Below are 19,382 nucleotides of genomic sequence, written 5' to 3' on the forward strand. Positions count from 1 at the left end.
GACCTTTCCCTTCTTTTCTTAGTGCCTTTCAGTGAGTGCCTACCATCTATCTGTAGGTCAAGTTCTGGTTCTGGACCTTGGCACACGACGATCTGATGCAGCCCATCTCCTTTGTCTCTGTCTCCTGCCCCAAACCACTCCTGCTTCCTCCCTCCTGCCAAAAGATCCTGGAAGTTCCCCCAAACAAGCCATGTTGATTCAGCTCGAGACCTTTGCACATGCTGTTCACTCCGTGTAGAGGGCCCTACCGCCAGTGGACCTGCTCATAAGCCTGCGATCCCTTCAGTGAGTGCACAAGGCACTTCCTTTCAGAAACTTTCCCTGATTGTTGCCTGTGCTACTATGCTTGCTATGTTGCTGCTGGGTGCTTGTCTTTCTCCCCACTGAGATTTGAGCTCATTCCAACTCTTTAGGCCCAGGCTGCATAGTGAAGCCCAAACCCAGAGAATATCAGAGTTTCTAGGCATCACCTCCAGAGGTTTTGATTCACTGAGTCTTGTCTACAGCCTAGGAATTCGTTTCGGGTAGTCTTAGCACTAAATCTGAGAAACCCTGATCTAGTAGATGAGCAGTCATTTATGGTCTTCGACAAGATTCAGAAGCTGCATAACTCAGTGTGGCAGAGGTGAAGGTGAGATTGTATCATCAGATAACATTCAGGTCATTTGTTCTGTGTTTTTCTGGACTTCAGATTGAATTAGGCTCCGTGGCTTTCTTAAGGCTCATTATGGGAGCATTCTCCAGCCGCTTATCAGCTACCAATTCTTTCAGGGAAGGAGACAGATGAAGAAACTAGGAGGACTTACAGAATTTTAAAAGACCACATGAATTTGGCCAAAGGTATTAACATACGTGGTCACCATTGCCTGTGTTAGTTTTGTGTTCACTCACTTTACTGCACTCCTGGGAATGAGCACACATTGATGTCTGGCCCCGGGGAGGCCTTGGAAATATCAGCTGGGCTTGGGGGAAGAAGAGCCCACTTAATTCCTAGTCATGGCATCATGTTTTTAGACACACTTAGACCTTGGCATGTGAATTTCTTGTACTCATTTTTAGCTGAGTCAATATTGAGTAATTAGCTGGCAGGTTTTACAGCTCCACTGACAGCAATCAAGCTATTAATAATCACCATCCCTCATATTTTGGGTGGTGTTCTATTTGTAGTTTTACAAAGCACTTTCAGTTATTTTTTTTTCATTAGAGCCTCCTAATAATTCTATGACATAGGCATTGTTATCCCCATTGGGAAACTGTGGAAACTGAGATAGAGAAGTTAAATGACTTGCTTATGATGTTAGGGCTCTTAAGCAACAAAGCTGGTATTTGGAGCAAACTTTATGCACTGTAGCCCTTCAGGCTCATTATGATGTTTTTTAATTGCATTCATTTAAACATTTTTAAAATGAACATACAGTAAGATTGACTTTTTGGTGTACACGTTTATGAGTTCAGACACATATAGATTGGTGTGCCCACCACAATGAGGATGACGAACAGTTCCACTATCCTCCAAATGTCACCATGCTACCCTTGCAGTCATGCTCTGTACCAGCCCTCACCCGTGCCAACCACTGGTCTGTTCTTTATCCCTATACAGCTGGCTTTTCCAGAATGTGATATAAATGGAATCATACCATATGTTACTCTTTAAGAGTGGCTTCCTTCATTCAGCATTATGATTTTGAGATCTGTCCATGGTGTGCAACATATTGATAGTTTGATCCTTTTTATTGCCAAGTAGCATTCCATCATATAGGTGTGCCACAGCTGTGTGGCCTCACACCATTTGAAGGACATTTGGGTTGTTCCCAGCTTTCTGAGTCGGTGAATAGCACTGCTATAAATACTCATATGTAGTGATTTTTCTGAATCTGAGTTTTCATTTCTCTAAGCTAAATACCTTGGAGTGGAGTTACTGGGTTATATGATGTATTTTAGCAATTTAATTTTATAAGAAACTGCCAGCCTGTTTTCCAGAGTGGCGGTACCATTTTTCATTCCCACTGGCAGTGTACAACTGATCTATTTGCTCTGTTTCCTCATCAGCACATGATATTGTCAAGGTTGTTTTTAAATTTTAGCCAATTTAATAGTTATGTGGTGGTATCCGATCATGGTTTTAAGTTGCAGTCCTTTATTGGTGAATGATATCGAGCATTTCTCCATGTGCTTATTTGTAGTCTTTACGGCCTTTTGGTGAAGTGTCTTTTAAAGTCTTTTGGTCATTTTTTTATTAGGTTATTTGTTTCCTTACTGTTGAATTTTGAAAGTTTTTTTTATATAATATAGACACAAGTCCTTTATCTAATATGTAATTTGTAAATGTTTTCTTTAATTCTGTAACTTATTTTTTTATCCTCTTAACACTATCTTTCACAGAGAAACATTTTTAATTTTATTGAATCTAATTTTTTCTTTTATGGATTCCACTTTTGGTTATGGAAATTTTTCTTTCATGTTTTCTTGTGAAAATTGTATAGTGTTGTTTTGTATTTATATATATGTTTTGGGTAACTTTTATATAAAATTGTGACGTTTAGGTTAAGTTTTTCTATTTTTTGGCACATGGATATTCAGTTGTTCCAATACTATTTGTTGAGAAGACTACCCATTCTCCATTCAATTCTCTTTTCTCTTTGTCAAAAATAAAATGGCCATATCTGTGTAATTCTATTTCTGGACTCTTTATTCTACCCCAAAGAACTATGTGGTTATTGTTTCACCAATACCACACTGTCCTTAGTGTAGCTATTGTTGGGTGGCGTGTTCACTAATTGTTAATCAGATTGAGGTGATTGATGATGGTGTTTATATCTTCTAAATCTTTGCTGATTTTATGTCTGTGTGTTCTATCAATTACTGAGAGAAGAGTATTGAAGTTTCCAACTATAATTGTGGTTTTGTCCATTTATCCTTTCACTTCTCTGCTTGACTTCATATATTTTGAAGTTCTATAGTTATGTGCATACACATTAAGAATTATTGTATGTTCTTGGTATATTAATGCTTTTGTCATTATATAATGTCCCTCTTTATCACTGCTAATTTTCCCTGCTCTGAAGTATACTCTGAAGTATCTGATATTAATATAATACTCCAGTTTTCTTTTGATTAGTGTTTTCTTGGTATATCTTTTATTTTATTTTTAACATATCTATATCATTGTATTTAATGTGGATTTATTGTAGATAAAAAGTATGGTATTACTTTTTTGTTTTTTAAAAAATCCATTCTGACAATTTCTGTTAATTGGAGTATTTAGGCCATTTATATTTAATGTGATTTTTGATATGTTTGGATTAGAGCTACCTTTTTATTTTTTGTTTGTTTATTCACTCTGTTGTTTGTTTTTCTGTTTCTCCTTTTCTGTCTTCTTTTGAATTATTTAATTTTTAAGCATTTTATTCAATTTTTATGTTGAGTTTTTAACTTCATCTCTTTGTATAGTTATTTTAGTGGTTGCTCTAGGGATTATAATATACACTCTTAGCTTTTCACAGTCTACTTAGAAATAATATTTTATCACTTGGTGGAATGTGGAATCTCAAAACAATATAGGTTCTTTCATCTCTGCTCCCCCTTAGTGTTGTAGTTACATAATGTATTCCATCTGCATACATTGTAAACTCAGGCAATGTTATAATCTGTGTTCTTAATCATCATATAGCTTTTTAAATAACTTAATAAGGAATTACATTTAGCAAGATACATATCATTTTTCTTGCTCTTTTTTCTTTCCTCATGTTTCCTTGTATATTATTTCTTTACCATTTCTGTTAGAGAAGTTCTACTGATGGCTAACTTTCTTAGTTTTCCTTCAGCTGAGAATGTCTTTATTTCACCTTCATTCCTGAAGGATATTTTCACTGGATAGAGATGTCTGGGTTGACATTTGTTTTCTTCCAGCACTTTGAAAATGTTTCATTTTCTCTGCCTTCCATGGTTTCTCAGTATTCTTCCCTGGAGCTGAGTTACCAAGGCTCATGGTTTGCTGTTTGGCGTCTGATTTCTCTCATTCTCAGCTCCATGGTGAACCCAGGAGTTCAAGCATAAGTTTATCAAGACTGCTTTCATAATCTCTCTCTTTTCTGAAATCTCCCCAACACTTTCTGGGGGCTTTTCATCCTTATGTGCCTGCTACAAAGCCAGAGTTTGAGTTTCCCCCACTGTGGAGTCTGTCTACATGTGGGACTGATTGGCTGGAAACACAGAGAGGGGGATAAAGTGATGGGGACTAGCCCTGTGGTTTTGGGACCTGAGCTCCTTGGGTGAGGAAGGTGGTCTGTGTCAGGGAGTTGTATGTGCCTGTCTAGCCATGACTTCCATCATGACATTATCTCTTGTGGTCTGCCTAGGGGCTGGGCAGGAAGAAAAGGGAAAGGAAAATAAATCCATGGATTCCCTTACTTTCTCTGGCCCTTCCTAATACTTTTTCCCACTTGTCAGACCAGGAAGAGAGGCTGCTCTTGGAGTTCCTACTGTCCATACCTAGGGCACACACCTGAGTCCCAGGCTGCCTTTCAGTTCAGGCCAGGTGGCATTGGAGGGAAATGGAGATCACTGCCAGTTCAGAATAGCTTTGGTTTCTGGTCTCCTACTGTGATTCACCTTCTACAATTTATATTTTGAGTCTTCTCTTCAGCTCCATGCATTCATTCTATCTATGATTTATAGTTGCATTTAGCAGGAGAGACAGGGTGAATTGTGCTTACTCTGTCTTTTCCAGAATTGGAACTCATCATTTTTTAAAAACATAAACCAATTCATGGCCCTCATCTCCTCAAAACTCTCAAAATAGCTTATCATCATACTTAGAATAAAATATGAATATTTTTCCACAACCTTTCCTCTGTTATTAATTTTATACCCCTCTCTTCTTTGCTTATTCTGTTCCTTGATTGTGCTGTGCCTTAAGATTTTGCATTACTTTTTCATTCTCTCTGAAAACCTCTCCTCCAAGACCTTCACATGATTGCTTTCTTGTTATTTGAGCCTCAAATAAAACATCATTTCTTCAGGGAGGCCCTCTTTTCCCATCAAATCTGAAGTCATTTTTAAAATTTCTGTTTATGCTTTTAAGAGATTCACTTAATTTTTAAAAAAGTATTTGTATCATGCATGTCTTATGCTTTTCCTTATATACTGGCCCACTTTTTACACTAGCCATTGCCATGGCAACCATATTTATGCAGGTGTAACCTGACAGCATCTCACCTCAGCTGTGCTGAGCATTTCTTACTTTCTAGAATATTCTAAATACCTTCTCTGAGGCATTTAAGATTGGATGCCCATGGGTACCCACTCTGCACAGTGCATGCATGAAGTATGAGAGAATTGACCTCCCTGGGGAAAGATTGACCAGTGAGGGAAAGAGTTGGTGGAGAAATTATTCTCTCTTCTGTGCCTCAGGTGCACAGTTCTGAGGTCCCATCCCCACAGCTCCTCAGAGGAACCAGTAAGATCGAGCTCCAGCTGCCCACAGGGTGACCAGCTCAAAGACACACAGTAATAGTGCACTTTGGTTTTGCTTTCTCTCCTCCTGCCCCACTCTGCTCACAATCTCCTCCTCTTGGCATCTCTTCCCCAAACACCAGCTCTGTGCAAACCCTTTTCTCAGACTCTGCTTTCTGGGGGGATCTCAGGCTAAGACAATATTCTAAATGACTTTAAAAATACTTTTTATAAAACATGTCAAGTATAGGAAATATAAAGAAGGTCAGGATATCTATCTACCACACATATTTGTCAAATTTTAAGATTTCACTATATTATATTTGCTTTTTTTTTTTTTGAGACAGGATCTTGCTCTGTCACCCAGGCTGGAGTGCAGTGGCCTCATCATGGCTCACTGCAACCTTGACCTCCTGGGCTTAAGTTATCCTCCCACCTCAGCCTCCAGAGTAGCTGGGACTACAGACATGTACCACCATGCCCAGCTAATTATTCTGTTTTATATAGAAATGGGGTCTTGCTCTTCCTCAGGCTGGTCTTGAACTCCTACGCTCAAGCAATCCACCTCGACCTCCCAAAGTGCTAGGATTACCGGTGTGAGCTACTGTGATTTGCTCTTGCTTTCTTTTTTTTTTTTTTTTTTTTTTTTTTTTCAGTTTAAAGAAATAAAAATATACTGTTAATATTAAAGCTCTGTGTGGTTCTCCTTAACACCATATCTCTTCCTCTCTTACGAAGAATGACTACTATTAAATTTAGTGTTTATAAACAATATAGGGTATTTTAAAAAATATTTTTAAAAGTTGATGTACATGTATATTGTGTGGTGTCTTTTGCAACTTATTTACCTGACATCATTAACATAAAATTTATCTGTAGTGCATTATATACCTCTTTTAAATTCATTTTCGCTTCTGCATATATTCCCATTGTATAACCATACCACTGTACAACTGTATCTGCTCTCCACTTGATGCATACTTGGTTAAAAGCAGGTCTTTGCTTTTATAGCCAATGTTGTATTGCACACTTTTGAATGTGTCTTTCTGCAGAACTCTGAGTTGATCCAAATATGCCTAGAAGTAGAATTGTTAGGTCAAAGGGTACTTATCTGCAGCTTGCCTAGATATTCCTAATTTTCTTTCTGAAGGAGTTGTATCAATTTATACCCCTACCAACAGTGAATAAGAATTCCCACATTTCCTCTTGATCTACAGCTTGGCCAATACTTGCTACAGGAACACTTTTTAAATATTTTTAATAGGTTGGGTGGGAAATAATATCTTAGGGTTTTATTTCCATTTCTCTGCCTGGTAGTTAAATTGAGCTTCTGTTTCTGTTTACTGGTTATTGGGTTTCCTCTGCTTTAAATTGTTGATTCTTGTCCTTTGCTTGGTTTTCTAATGGGTCATTTCCTTCTTATTGATTTATAGGAGTTCTCTATAAATTCAGAATTTGAATCCTTTGTCAGTTTAATGTGTTGCAAATACTGTGAAGAGGTATTTGCAACACATGAAAAACAAAGCTTGTCTTTGATTTGGTTTTTAATGTTTTTCATTCCACCAGAGTTCTTAATTTTAATGCAGCCAAACGTTTTAGTCTTTTTTCTCATATTTTATGTCTTGGAACTCATTTGAGAAATCTTTCTCTTTTTGAAGGTAATGAGCTATTCATCTATATTTTCTCCTAAAGATTTTAAAATATTGTTTTTACATTTAGTTAGATATTCAATCTATTTGGAATTTATTTTTGTTCATGGTGTGGGGGTAGGAATCTACTTTTCTATCACCATGACCATTTATCCCCGCACTATTTAATGAATCTTCCCCTCATTAGTCAACGTGCCATCTCAGTCATATCCCCAGTTCCCTTATATGTGTGGGTCTGCTTTGGGACTGTCTTTTCTTCCATTGATGCATTTATCTGTAACTGCGCAGGTACCAGTGTCTTCATTTGTATAGCTGTATAACAATTCTTGGTATCTGATGAGCAAAATCCCTTTCAAAAATCTTCTTCATCATTGTTTTGCATGTTCTTGGCTTGCATATGAATTTTGGAATCAGTATGTTAAATTTCACCAAAAACAAACTCTGTTGGGATTTAAAACAAATTTTAATTATTATGTTGGAATTTTTTCATTGAGTTGCATTGAATTTATATAAATCTAGAAAGAGGTGACTTAAAAATAATTGTCTTTCCATCTTTGAACATAATACAGGTTGTGCAACCCATATCCACAAATCTGAAATTTGAAATGCTCCAAAATTGGAAACTTTGAATGCTGACATGACACTCAAAGAAAATGCTCATTACAGTATTTTGGATTTCAGATTTTCAGATTTGGGATGCTCGACTGGTAAGTATAATACCAATACTTCAAAATGCAAGAAAATCCAAAATTTGAAATACATCTAGTCCTAAGCATTTTGGATAAGGGATATTCAACCTGTATATCTCTGCATTTATTTATCTTCTTTAATATAATTCCATAAAACTTTGTAATTTTCTACATAAATATCTTGTGTATAGTTTGTTAGATTTATTCCTAGCTGCATTGTGGACTGCATTGTGATTGTAAATTTATTTTCTTAAAAATTTTATCTGTGGTTATTTTTAGTTGATGTATAGGAACGTTATTGATTTTGTGCCTTAATCTTTTATTCAATAACCTTTTTAAACTTGTTTTTCTAACTTTAAAAAAATGGCTAAAATTTGTATTTTTTTAAACTCCTCCATCTTTTCTGCCCTTCCCCCTCACAGACGGCAATATCCGTGAAAGCAGAGATCTTGTCTTTCTTGTTCACTTTCGTGTCACAAGTGCCTAGACCTGTACCTGGCACATAGGAGGGACACTGTAGATATTTGTTAGATGAATTAATTAATGAAATTCCTAATTCTGGGCTGAGGAAATAATGCACACTCACTGTAGCAAGGTGTTTTTACACACGCTGCTCTCTTTGCCTAGAATGTGTTTCTCTTTTTTCCCCTGACAAGCCTCATTTCCCTCACTCACCCTGGCTCCAGATTCCCCAAATAATTGTGCTCCACTATGCTGCTGGGCGTTTGTCCCTCCCTCTTCTACACGAGGCAAATGGATCTGTCCTTCAAAGACTTGCTCTGATCTCACTTCTTCCAGGAAGCTTTCTCAGATTTCTCCATACTTCAGAAAGAGAGAGCCAGGAAACAAAAACAAAAAGCAGACAAGAATTAAACATAAACTGGATGTTCCCACAGACCATAACCGTTAAAACAAATCATCCAAAGTGATATGGAAAGATACACAGAGCAAATGAGATTATGGTGGGCACAAAATGCTATTGCAGTCTGGGAAAGGAAATTTATTTATGAGTAACAGATAGAAAGCTGAGATCCACCAATAAATCATAATGTCAACAATTAGGAATGGAAACACTGCATCGAGATGCCCCCTCACCAGACAGTGAGTCAGAAAAGAAAGCGGATAAAAAATCCATTTTGTATTGATGCTGTTGATTCCTGTGCAGTTTTCTAAGTACTATATTCTGTGAGCGAAAACAACATATATGTGAGTCTTTTAAAAATCACTTCAGTTTTCCTCCTCTGATAAATGTTTTGCGAGTTCCCTTTTCTGATGAAAGATTTTGCTGTGATTAAAGATTTCATGAAGTTATGACAATGGTGGAATAGATCTTCCTTCTTAGAAGCTCATTTGTGTGTGAGCTGAGTAAGGTGGCCTCTTGTCAGAACTAGTGAATATTTTCCAGTGCCGAACCTCTGGGGAAGACACTGCACCCCCAGATCTGAGAATCATCTAAAGCCATGCCGCGCCCTGTCCACCCCGTGGTGTATAATAAAAATGGTAACATTGCACCCTGCTTTCCCCTTTGATGGTAGATCACACACCCATATATTCTGAAAAAACTGACATTTCACAGGCCTTTTGACAGTGTCTGTACGTGTGTGTGTGAGAGAGAGAGAGAACCCATGGACACATCCGTGCACCCTCTGCACTTCAGTTCCCTTCTCTGGAAGGAACAGACAGGTGTGGCTTAGGAACATGGGTCCCTATCCACCATGGAAGGCTCTGAATTTTGAGCCCTGAGCCTCAGGTCTCAGTCATCTCCACAGTGTGCTTGTCCCTTGCGGAGCCTTCCGCTCCTGTGTCCTCGGGGCTCGTGAGGACACCCTCACAGGGCTAGTGAGTGAAGCAGCCCGGGGACCCGGCAGTGCTGACCCCCCTGCCCCTTTCCCCTGTCTGGACTTTCCTTTAACAGCCAGCAAAGCCTGGCCTGCCACCTTGGGAAATATATTTGAGCATCCAAATACTCTTCGGAAGGCCATGTTTTGAAGTTACACTAAGCTAAAAATGACCCAGAGCACAGATCTTTGTCTCTGAGTCTTTTCCCTCCAGGGAAAACTGTTTAGCCTGCCCCTCCACAAGAATGGCTCTGCTCTGTCACTGCGTCTCTGTGTGTCCTGCCTTAGATACAGCCGCCCGTTTAGATCAGCAGGTACTTACTGATCACTTGTCATGTGCTAGCTGTGGTGCTTGGTATTTGAGATACTGTGTTAGTTTTAGACGCTCAGCTGCAATGGAACCTAACAAATGGTGGCTAACACAAATGACATGTGTTTTTGTTTTTCATTTTGCGTGTGTAGCTGATAAGGCTGGAGGGAGGGCATTTTCATATATCACACTTTGTACATCTTAAGTAGTGCAATATCTCTGAAGAGGAGAAAAGGGCAAAGTGACTCCTGTTTGGCTGTCAGAGGATGCTGAACTTATCTTCTGTCTTTCAACACAGCACCCGGCAGTGCCACCTGCTCCTAGACGTCTTCAACTCCACTGAGCACGAGCTGACAGTCAGTGCCAGGAGCAATGAAGCGCTTGTCCTGCATGCCGGCGAGTGCCAGCGGTGAGTGTCCCCATGTCCCACATGCCGCTGTGCTTTCATCACCCCACTGGGTTGGTTGTGGAAATAATCACCTTCTGAAACCTTGGAGGATGGGACAGTCCAGTCTCATCTCCCTTTCACAGGTATTCTAATAATTATTCAAGTTTGCTGAAAGAATCTGGGATGGCTTCACGTTAGAGCCAAGTGTAAAGTCAGCAAAACTGGATGGGGTCCGCCTGAGGAAGCACCAACATGTGCTTTCAGATACCACATTTGAAGACATTGACTCCTCTGAGCATCTTTCACATTTAAATTCTTAAGAAAGCTGTATTTGGAAATATATGGCATTGATTTGGAAGCTGTATTATAAACATCAATAGGAATTCCTCTGAGGAGTTAATTCTACTAAAACACAGGCTAGGCTCAGACCTTTCAGAGAGGAGCACTGTCACTGAGCCCAGTCCATGGAGGGAAGAGAGAGGTGGCACTTCTGAGCCCAGGGTGAGCAGAGGTGAATGGGGAGCTAAGGTGGAAGTTAGAACCAGTCAGGACCAAAGCCAGGGCCACTAGGACATGTCCCTGAGGCAGACATAGCTCAGTGACTTCGGAAAGCTGCTGTCCTTCTGTGGTGCAGCCCCTTGGATTAGCCCGTGGCCCATTCCCCGTGGGTCTTCCTGCATACCAAGAAGGTGTGCCTCCAAGCCCAGCCTGGGCTTTAGGAGCATACACTCAGAGATAGAATTAGAGATGGAATAAAATTTTTTATTCATATTTTAAATTGCTAAATACTTGAAACATACAGAAAATAATTTAGAAACTGGTGTGTCCATGTTCTAATTTTAAGCATTTTGCTTTATATGCTCCAGATCTGTCTCTCTTTCTGTCTCTGTCTCTTTAATTCTCTTTTATTTTAAGGAAATACAGTGTTTTTAAAAATAGCTGACATTAACATTACTAGTCAGTGAGGAGATGCAAATCCAGAGCACAATGAGATACCCACTACTCATTCCTAAGAATGGTTAAAGGAGGAAAGATAACACCAAATGTTGGTGAGGATGTGAAGCAACTGGAACTCTCATGCCTTGTTAGTGTGAATATACAATTGTGCAACTTCTTTGGAAAAATATTGGCAGTTTGTTATAAAACTAAACATACACTTATCCTTTGCCCAGCTGTTTCAACCCTGCTTATTCATTTATTTTCTTAGAGAGTGGGTCTCACTCTGTTGCTCAGGCTGGAGTACAGTAGCCAGATCATAACTCACTGTAGCCTCAAACTCCTGGCCTCACGTGATCCTCCTGCTTCAGCCTCCTGAGTAGCTGGGACTACAGGTGTGTGCCACCACACCCAGCTAATTAAAATGTATTTATTTTTTTGTAAGGATAGGATCTTGCTATGTTGCCCAGGCTGGTCTTGAACTCCTGGCCTCGAATGATTCTCTTTGCCTTGGCCTCCCAAAGTGCTGGGATTATAGGAGTGAGCCACCATGCCTGGCCAGCCCTAGTTATTTATTCAAGAAAAATATAAAACATATTTTTAAATAAATCTTGTCACATAAATCTTGTCCCAAAAAGACATATACAAGAATGTTCCTAGCCAAAAAATAGAAAGAGCCCATGTGTCCATTACAGGAGAATAGATAAACAAGTGGTGGTATTTTCTTACAAATGGGACAGTACTCTGCAGCAAAAATGAGCAAATTACTCACACAGAAAACAACATGAGCGAATGTATCTCAGGAACGTTGTGCTGAGTGAAAGGGGCCTTACCTGAAAGAGCATATACTGTGTGATTCCATTTATATGAAATCCTAGAACAAGCAAAACCAGTCTACGATGGAAAAAGGTCAAAACATGGGTTTCCTCTGGAGGGCTCGGGAGGGGATCTGAGTGGGAAAGAGCATGGGTGACTTTCTAGGTGGTGGTCATGGTGTCTAACTCATTAGGGGTTTGGGCTACACAAGTGTGTACGTTTGGTAAAAGTCAGCAAATGTTCACTTGAGATTTCTGTGTTTCAAAAACTGTAAACAAATGTTGAACTCTAGTCAATAACTGAAGGATTTGGGGTCTGTGCGTGATATCTGCAATAGTCTTTGAAATGTGTAAAATATCAGATGGATTAATGGGTGGGCAGAGGGATGGGCAGATGGGCAAATTAGGTGATAAAGCAAGTAGAGCACAATGTTAGCAGCAGCATCTCGCAGTGGGAATGCAGAGTGTTCACTGTAAAATATTTTCAACTTTATATTTTAAATTTTTCATGAGAAAATGTTGGGAAAAACAAGCAAAAGAAAAAAATAGCTAAACCCTACTCTCCTACCCACCTCATCCATCTTCTTTTCTCTTTCTTTCCTCCTCAGGGTAATTTCTGCCTTGGAGGTGATGGTGTCAATTCACATACATGTTTTACTACCTTTATTGTATATCCATATAGCCACAACCAAACATTATTTTGAGAGTTTTTTGTAATGCCATAAGTGGTTCCATATCATATATGTCCTTTTAAAACTTTAAAAATCAGCATATCCTTTGGAGCCAAATACAAATCCGGTTCTTACATTTCGACTGCTATTAATATTTCATTGTGTAAATATGCCACTTATTCATTTCCATGCTAATGCACTCACTGTGCGGTGGTTTCCAGGGTATTCATATTTAATGTGATGATTGTTAATGACACACATGAATGTCAAGTCAGGCCCTGTAGCCCTGCAGTTGGAAGCCAGAGATTCAATGGCTTGGGGGGCATTTGTGGCCTTAGAGGGGAGCCAGAAAACCCTCCTTCCCAAGATCACCTTTCTCTCTTTCCCAGGACAGAACTTCCCACGTGGGTATGGATATGTGTGTGGGGCTCACGTGCTCTTCCATGTGTGAGCCGTGAGGGCTGTGGCTGAATGTGGTGCTCAGGCCCCTAAGGATAAAGGCAGGTGATCTCAGAAGGCACTGATGCATCCTTTGGGGTCTAAGCTGCTGGCAGCTGCGGGATCCAGGGATGTTCTCTATAATTGTATAGGGAACTATCTGCTTTCTGTCTAGTCTGTCATGTCTAGGTGTTTTGATGTAGCCCAAGATCCCAAAGAACATAAATCTTGTCTTCTTATGGCACTAATATAAAGCACTTTGTAAAAATTATAAATTGCTAAGCTCGTCAGTATTAGTAAGCTTGAATCATTCTTGGCAACCGAAGGCTGAATGATATTAACAATCTAGTTGCAAATAATTGCAATTTAGTCTTGTGTGTCAGCCTTCTTCATTGTTAAGCTTTTTATTTAAATTCTCATTTCTGAATGTTCCTAGCTCACATATTTTTTTATCCATTCATAAAATATTCATTCAATAAATATTGATACTTCAAGAACTTGCTATGTGGTAAGCCCTGCATCAGGCTCCAGGAGTGCTGAGATGAATACATAAGGACCTCTCCTAGCTGGGGAGCATCACACAGTGTGACAAGTGTCTGCCCCTGCTGGGGCAGCCCCACCTCTTCTGCCTGACCAGGGCATTTTGCTATCCTGGGGGCGGTAGGAGCAGTGGGCAAACTGGAAGTCATGACATTTCATCTGTCCGGGACATCATCATAGGTATTCTCCCCAGTGTCTCCACTGCTGAGGACACCTGCTAACCCATGGTGACTCTGATGTGAGTCCCTGTTTGGGAGGTTTGAGCCCCGAGGCTCAGAATGCAGGGAATCACTTCCTTTCCCTTTCTTAAACCTCTGTCACTTTGCCAGTCTCCCGTGGGTCAGATGCATGCTCTGCCTTCATGGAGGGGTTCACAGTTCTTTTGTTCTCATGGAGAAGTTCAGGTAGAGAAAGGGGAGGTGGTTATACCTTACTTGGCAGCACCAGGAAGCACCGTATAGATCTTGGCCTTGGATGTGGTTCTGATACATCCAGGCTTTGTCTCCTCAGTGCCCCGTCCTTCCCACAGTCCCGAGCTTTACGCCTTCCCTGGCTCTCCCCTTCTCCAATGAGGACTCTTCCCTGCCACCCCGTGAGCTTTGCTAGATGCCAAAGCAAGCTTCTTTCTGCCTGGGCTTTGCTATAGTGGGGAGAGGTGGACTCTGCCCGTAGGTGGGTGCTAGTGTTGCTCAGACCCCATCTTTATCTCTCTACCAACAAGAGCAGCAGGTGATGCTCCTACTGCACCCTAGGAAGTAGGCAGGTGCACAATGCTTCCTTGTGGAGATAGCACAGCCTAGTCTTAAAGGAAGAGCCATGTTCCTGGGATTAATGTGGTTTTGATGCTGCTGTTTGCACCCTGCATTGAAGGGTGGTCTGCAATCTAAGAGAAACCAACCCCCTCTCCCAATTAGATTTTTGTGTTGCTTGCCTCTTCCCCTCCTCCTGGTAGAAAGAGGTGATCTCATTTTACCCAGTAAAGAGCTATGGGTAGAAATGTATCCCTAGCAGCACGGAGGAGGAGCAACATGCTCCTAGGGGAAGAAAGGATGGAAATAATATTGACTTAGCATTTCCCATGTGAAATCATAGTCAATCCTCATGATATCCTTATGTGGGAGATTTTGTCCTCATTTTATATTAATAGATAAGCAAACTGAGTAAGTTGATCAAAGTCACTTAGAGGCAACCACGTCTGTCCCATGCCAAGGCTGTGCCTGGCTGCACCATGTGCCAAGGGGAGGTAACTTGTGAGCTAAGCCTGGAGTGGTGCAGGAGAGCCTGGAGCAGGGTGGGCGGGGACCAATTCTGTTTATTTCCCCTTTGTTTGCTCCGTGTGACCTTTGGTAAGTTGCATTGAGCATCACGAAGACCAACTCTAGCCAGCAGAAGAAAGGGTGAGGCAGAGAAGCAAACTGGATCTTTGGCTTCTAGGGTGTTCATTTGTTCAGTCAACAAATATTTCCTGAGTGTCTGCCAGGTGTCAGGCTTTGCTGGGAGTGAGGGTGGTGAGTAAGTGTGGTACTGCTTGTGCTTTCACAGCGCTGATATTTTGGTGTGGGGGAAAAGCACACACACAGCAGTAGTGACACAGTGCGAGGAGAGTTGAAAGCACATAGGAGGGTACCCAGCCCAGGCTGGGGGGCAGAAGAGGGTGGCTGGGAAGGCTTCCCAGAGGAAGTGATGTTAATATGGAACATGTCTGAGTTTGCTTGGGCTGCTATATCAAACACCATAGACTTGGGTGGCTTATAGACAACAGAAATGCATTTCTCACAGTTCTGGAGGCTGGAAGTCCAAGATCAAAGTGCTGGCAGATTCTGTATTTGGCAGAGCCCCACTTCCTGGTTCATAGACAGTGCCTCTTGCTGTATCCTCACATTGGAGAAGAGGCAAGGGGTTTTTCTTGAGCTAGCTTCCTAAGGACACTTATCCTAATCATGAGGGCTCTATCCTCATGTGCTAATCATCTCCTAATACCATCACCTTGGTTGTTAGGATTTCAACACACAGATTTTGGGGGAAACAAATATTCAGTCCGCAGCAGGACATGACAGACAAGCAGGAGTCAGCTAGGGCCAGAGTGGAAGGGGAGAGCCGTGCAGGCAGAAGGAGCAGTGAGCTGCAGGGAGGGCTGTGGGGGTGGGTGTGTGCGGTGGTAGCATGGAAGGGTTGTTCACAGACTCTGAATAGTCACATTTTTCAAAATTAGAAAGACCACTCCTGTCACCATTATTTCTTAGAGATATCTTCTTAATCTTATAATTTAAAATATTAATAGAACATTTAATCAAATGAGTGCAGAAAGTGCTTTTCTATCTTCCTAATCTCTTCTTTAAAAGGTCCTTTGGAAATTAGTGACTCATCTCTCAGCTTGTGAGTTTCTGTGGCATGCTTGATGCCTCGGTTCTGTAATTAAGGACCATTAGTTAACTTCACCCTTGCCCAACATGCTTTGTGATGCCTGGCATGTAGTGATTATATTTCCCAGGCTCCGCACCTTCAGACATGACACTCAACACGCTGTCCCCAGTCATGCAGCTGGAGGCCAGTATTAACTTTCATTTTTATCCCAGGAGTGGTGTCATGCAAGACCACTTTCACATGCCTGCCTTCTGTAATCCTCACAGTGGTTCTGCAGGCTACGGACTTTGCACCCATTTTCCCCTCTGAGTCAGAGAAGCCGAGGCTTGCCGGGGGGCGTGCAGTCAGTTGGAACTGGCACCTGGCTGCCAAGCGCCAGCCGCCTTTCACTACCACAGGCCTCTCCGCAAGAGTTACCCATAAGTCTTGAGGCTGTATCCCACAGAACTGGACATTCCTTCTCATCCAGTTTCAAGGGCTGACCGGAAACAGTAGGAGGCTTTTCTGAATGAAACAGCATGAACTTTCTCAAGAAGATACAGTGTCAACAGCAGCAAATTTACTGGAAAATTAAGATATGATAATTATTGTGTTTTTTTGTTTAATTATCAAACCATTAAAATTAAATTTTGTGACAACCCTCATTTATGCATAAATCTCTTTATAATTTATGGTAATAGATGTTATCTCATTACATGCTTCAAGATACCCAGTTTAATTCCATCCTCCCTCTCTGCAGAGGCACTGTGTTCAGAGAATGCATCCAAACACCGTCACAGCTGGAGAGATTTATTGCTGGGAGGGTCTGAGGGGATCAGCTCTGTCATCTGTCTTGATGGTGCACCCTTGTGGATCAGAGAGTGGCTTTGGTGCAAGAGGGACGGGGAAGAGCTCCCCGAGCAATCTACAACTTGGGGTCCTCTGAAATTCTCCTGGAGGATTTCTGTGCAGTCTCATCTCCTGGGGGTTATGCTGTTGTCTCTCATTATTGTTTATCCAAGCCTAGCACAGCCCCGAACTCAAATATCTAGCTCGCTCTCTCAACTGTCTCTTTTTGTTTTTGATTTAATTCCTTGAAATATTTCAAAGTACCTTATGAATCATGAATCATCAATGTGATACTTAATTGTGTGGAGCCCAGTTTTATTGCTAGTTGTTATTTAGCCTTATTTATATTATTTTAGCATTTCTCAACCCCTCTGTGTTCCCTTCTGCAATCCTTCTGAAATGCAGATGATTTTCTTTTGATTTTCTAGGTACTTTGTTTTTCATCTAAAAGGAAAACAGGAGAGTCCTTCAGAAACTTAGCTTAATAACAACAACCACCACCCTACAAACTTAGCTTCTAGAAACAAGGAGAAATCATTTTGATGTGCTCTTGTCCCTTCAACTGATTGTAGGGGAAACAAAGGCTCAAGTTGATCTAGCAAGCCCTTGGCAGACGGCTGTTAGAAGCCAGGGCTCGTGATTCCCTGTCTGGGGTCTCTGCCACCCCACACTGCCTCCCTACTAATTACGATTTTTAAAGTTTTCCTAATAGAAACCCAGATGGCTCTTGAATCAATAGGAGCCTCCGAATGATTAATAGGCAGAAGGAAGAAATGTTAGAGTTCAGCCTAGAGAAGCAATTTGATTAGAGAAATTCAATACTTTGGAAGATGCAGTGGTTTGCTGACTCAGATGACAGGAGAAATTCTTTTTTGTGAGAAAAGAAAAATACGTTTATTTGATTGGGTCTCCATACACTGTGCAGCTTTTTGTTCCTCAGAAGTCTTAGATGTGAGGTTTTCCTTCTGGGTTTTTTCCTCTGTTGTTCTCGAGTGGCCTCTCCAGTGGGGACACGCCCGGAGCCTTTCCTTAGCCTGTGGGAGGTGTGTGGCACATGGCTCATCCTCACAGGTGCCCCTCCTTGTCAGCAGATCAGTGTTCCGCTGCTTACTCTGCTGGACAGAGGCTAAACGAGCACAGCCTGATCCCCCCACCCCCGCCACGTAGCTGGGACCATAGGCGTGAGTCTCCATGCCTGGCTTTTGCCTACTTTTTAAAACCGGTTTGGTAGTCTCCTTGTTATCGCGTCATAAGAGTTCTTCATATATTGTGTTTGCAAGCCCTTTGTCAGATATATGATTTGGAAATATTTTTTCCCAGTCTATGGTTTGTCTTTTCCTTAACAGTCAGCAGAAGTTTTAAATGTTGATGAAGTCCAATTTATCAATTTTTTTAATAGATTGTGCTTTTGGTGTCATATCTAAGAAAAGTTTACATAATCTAAAGTCACAAATATTTTCTCCTATGTTTTCTTTATAGTTTATGTCTGACATTTAGGTCTGTAATACATTTTGAGCTAAATATTTTTTGTGTATGATGTGAGGTAAAAGCTTTTTGTTGGATGTAGATATCCCGTTGTTCCAGGACCTCATGTTAAAGACACTGTCCTTTTCCCACTGAATTGCTTTAGTGCGTTTGTCTGAAGTCAGCTGACCATAAATGTGAAGGTTATTTTCTGAAGAGATTGTTAGAACAGAGGGCAGCTGATGTGGATCTGGAAGGATGGGCTGACAGAGTGGGGTGTGGGGGCGTTGGCAGAGCCTGAGCACAGGTGAAGACGGGGAGGGAGAGGCTGTCTCGGGGTGGTGGGTGCGTCCTGTGCACTGGGTGCCAATGCCGGTGCTGATGTGGGAGTGTGCGGGGAGATGCCAGGCTGAGGGAGACTGAGCTTTATTGCATTTTTTTAATGAGGGATTTGCAGAAAGTTTCTGAAGAGGATGCCTTGGCCTTGGTCTTGGTCATATGGGGTTTGCACGTGTTCAACTGCAGCATAAATGACCACTTCTCTGCTTGCTTGAAACCCTCCCATTAGAGTGTGGTTCTCAAAGTGTGGACCCTAGACCAGCAGCAGCACTGTCACCTGAGAACTTGCTAGAAATGCAGATTCTTGGGTCCTACCGCAGTCTTGCCCCAGAAGAGCACATAAACTGGGGTCCCCACCTGCCTCTACACACTGTGGTCTTTAAGCTGCATTTCCACATCTGTAAGAGAGAATGTTGTTCGCAGTGAGAAACAGCACACATGACAAGCACCCGAGAGGAGTCAGTGCAGTGGGTGGCGATGCCTTGGTGGGCCAGGGGGCCTCCCTCACTTGCTGGATGTCACGGTAGGAACCTTGAACTCAAACTTACCTGAGTTTAGTGACTTAGTTTACTTAACCTCTCTGTGCTTTAGTTTCCACATCTGCAGAATGGGGACTCTATTATCTACTTCTCTGGGTTACCGTGAGGTTTCTGTGAAGT

General features: G+C 41.3%; 1 protein-coding gene across 5 annotated transcripts in view; it reads left to right on the forward strand.

Annotated features, from left to right (window-relative positions):
* The window catches only part of TRAPPC9 (trafficking protein particle complex subunit 9), a 604,744-nt gene that overhangs the window by 377,953 nt on the left and 207,409 nt on the right, over positions 1-19,382 (forward strand). For 4 of the 5 annotated variants that reach the window (XM_069465953.1, XM_069465949.1, XM_069465952.1 and 1 more), the window contains one exon: positions 10,239-10,349. The exons of the other annotated variant lie outside the window; for it this stretch is intronic. In XM_069465953.1, coding sequence (XP_069322054.1) covers positions 10,239-10,349 — 111 coding nt within the window. The remainder of the gene's footprint in view (positions 1-10,238; positions 10,350-19,382) is intronic. 5 annotated transcript variants of the gene reach the window in all.

Source organism: Eulemur rufifrons, chromosome 3 (assembly GCF_041146395.1).
Source record: "Eulemur rufifrons isolate Redbay chromosome 3, OSU_ERuf_1, whole genome shotgun sequence".
Lineage (NCBI taxonomy): Eukaryota > Metazoa > Chordata > Mammalia > Primates > Lemuridae > Eulemur > Eulemur rufifrons.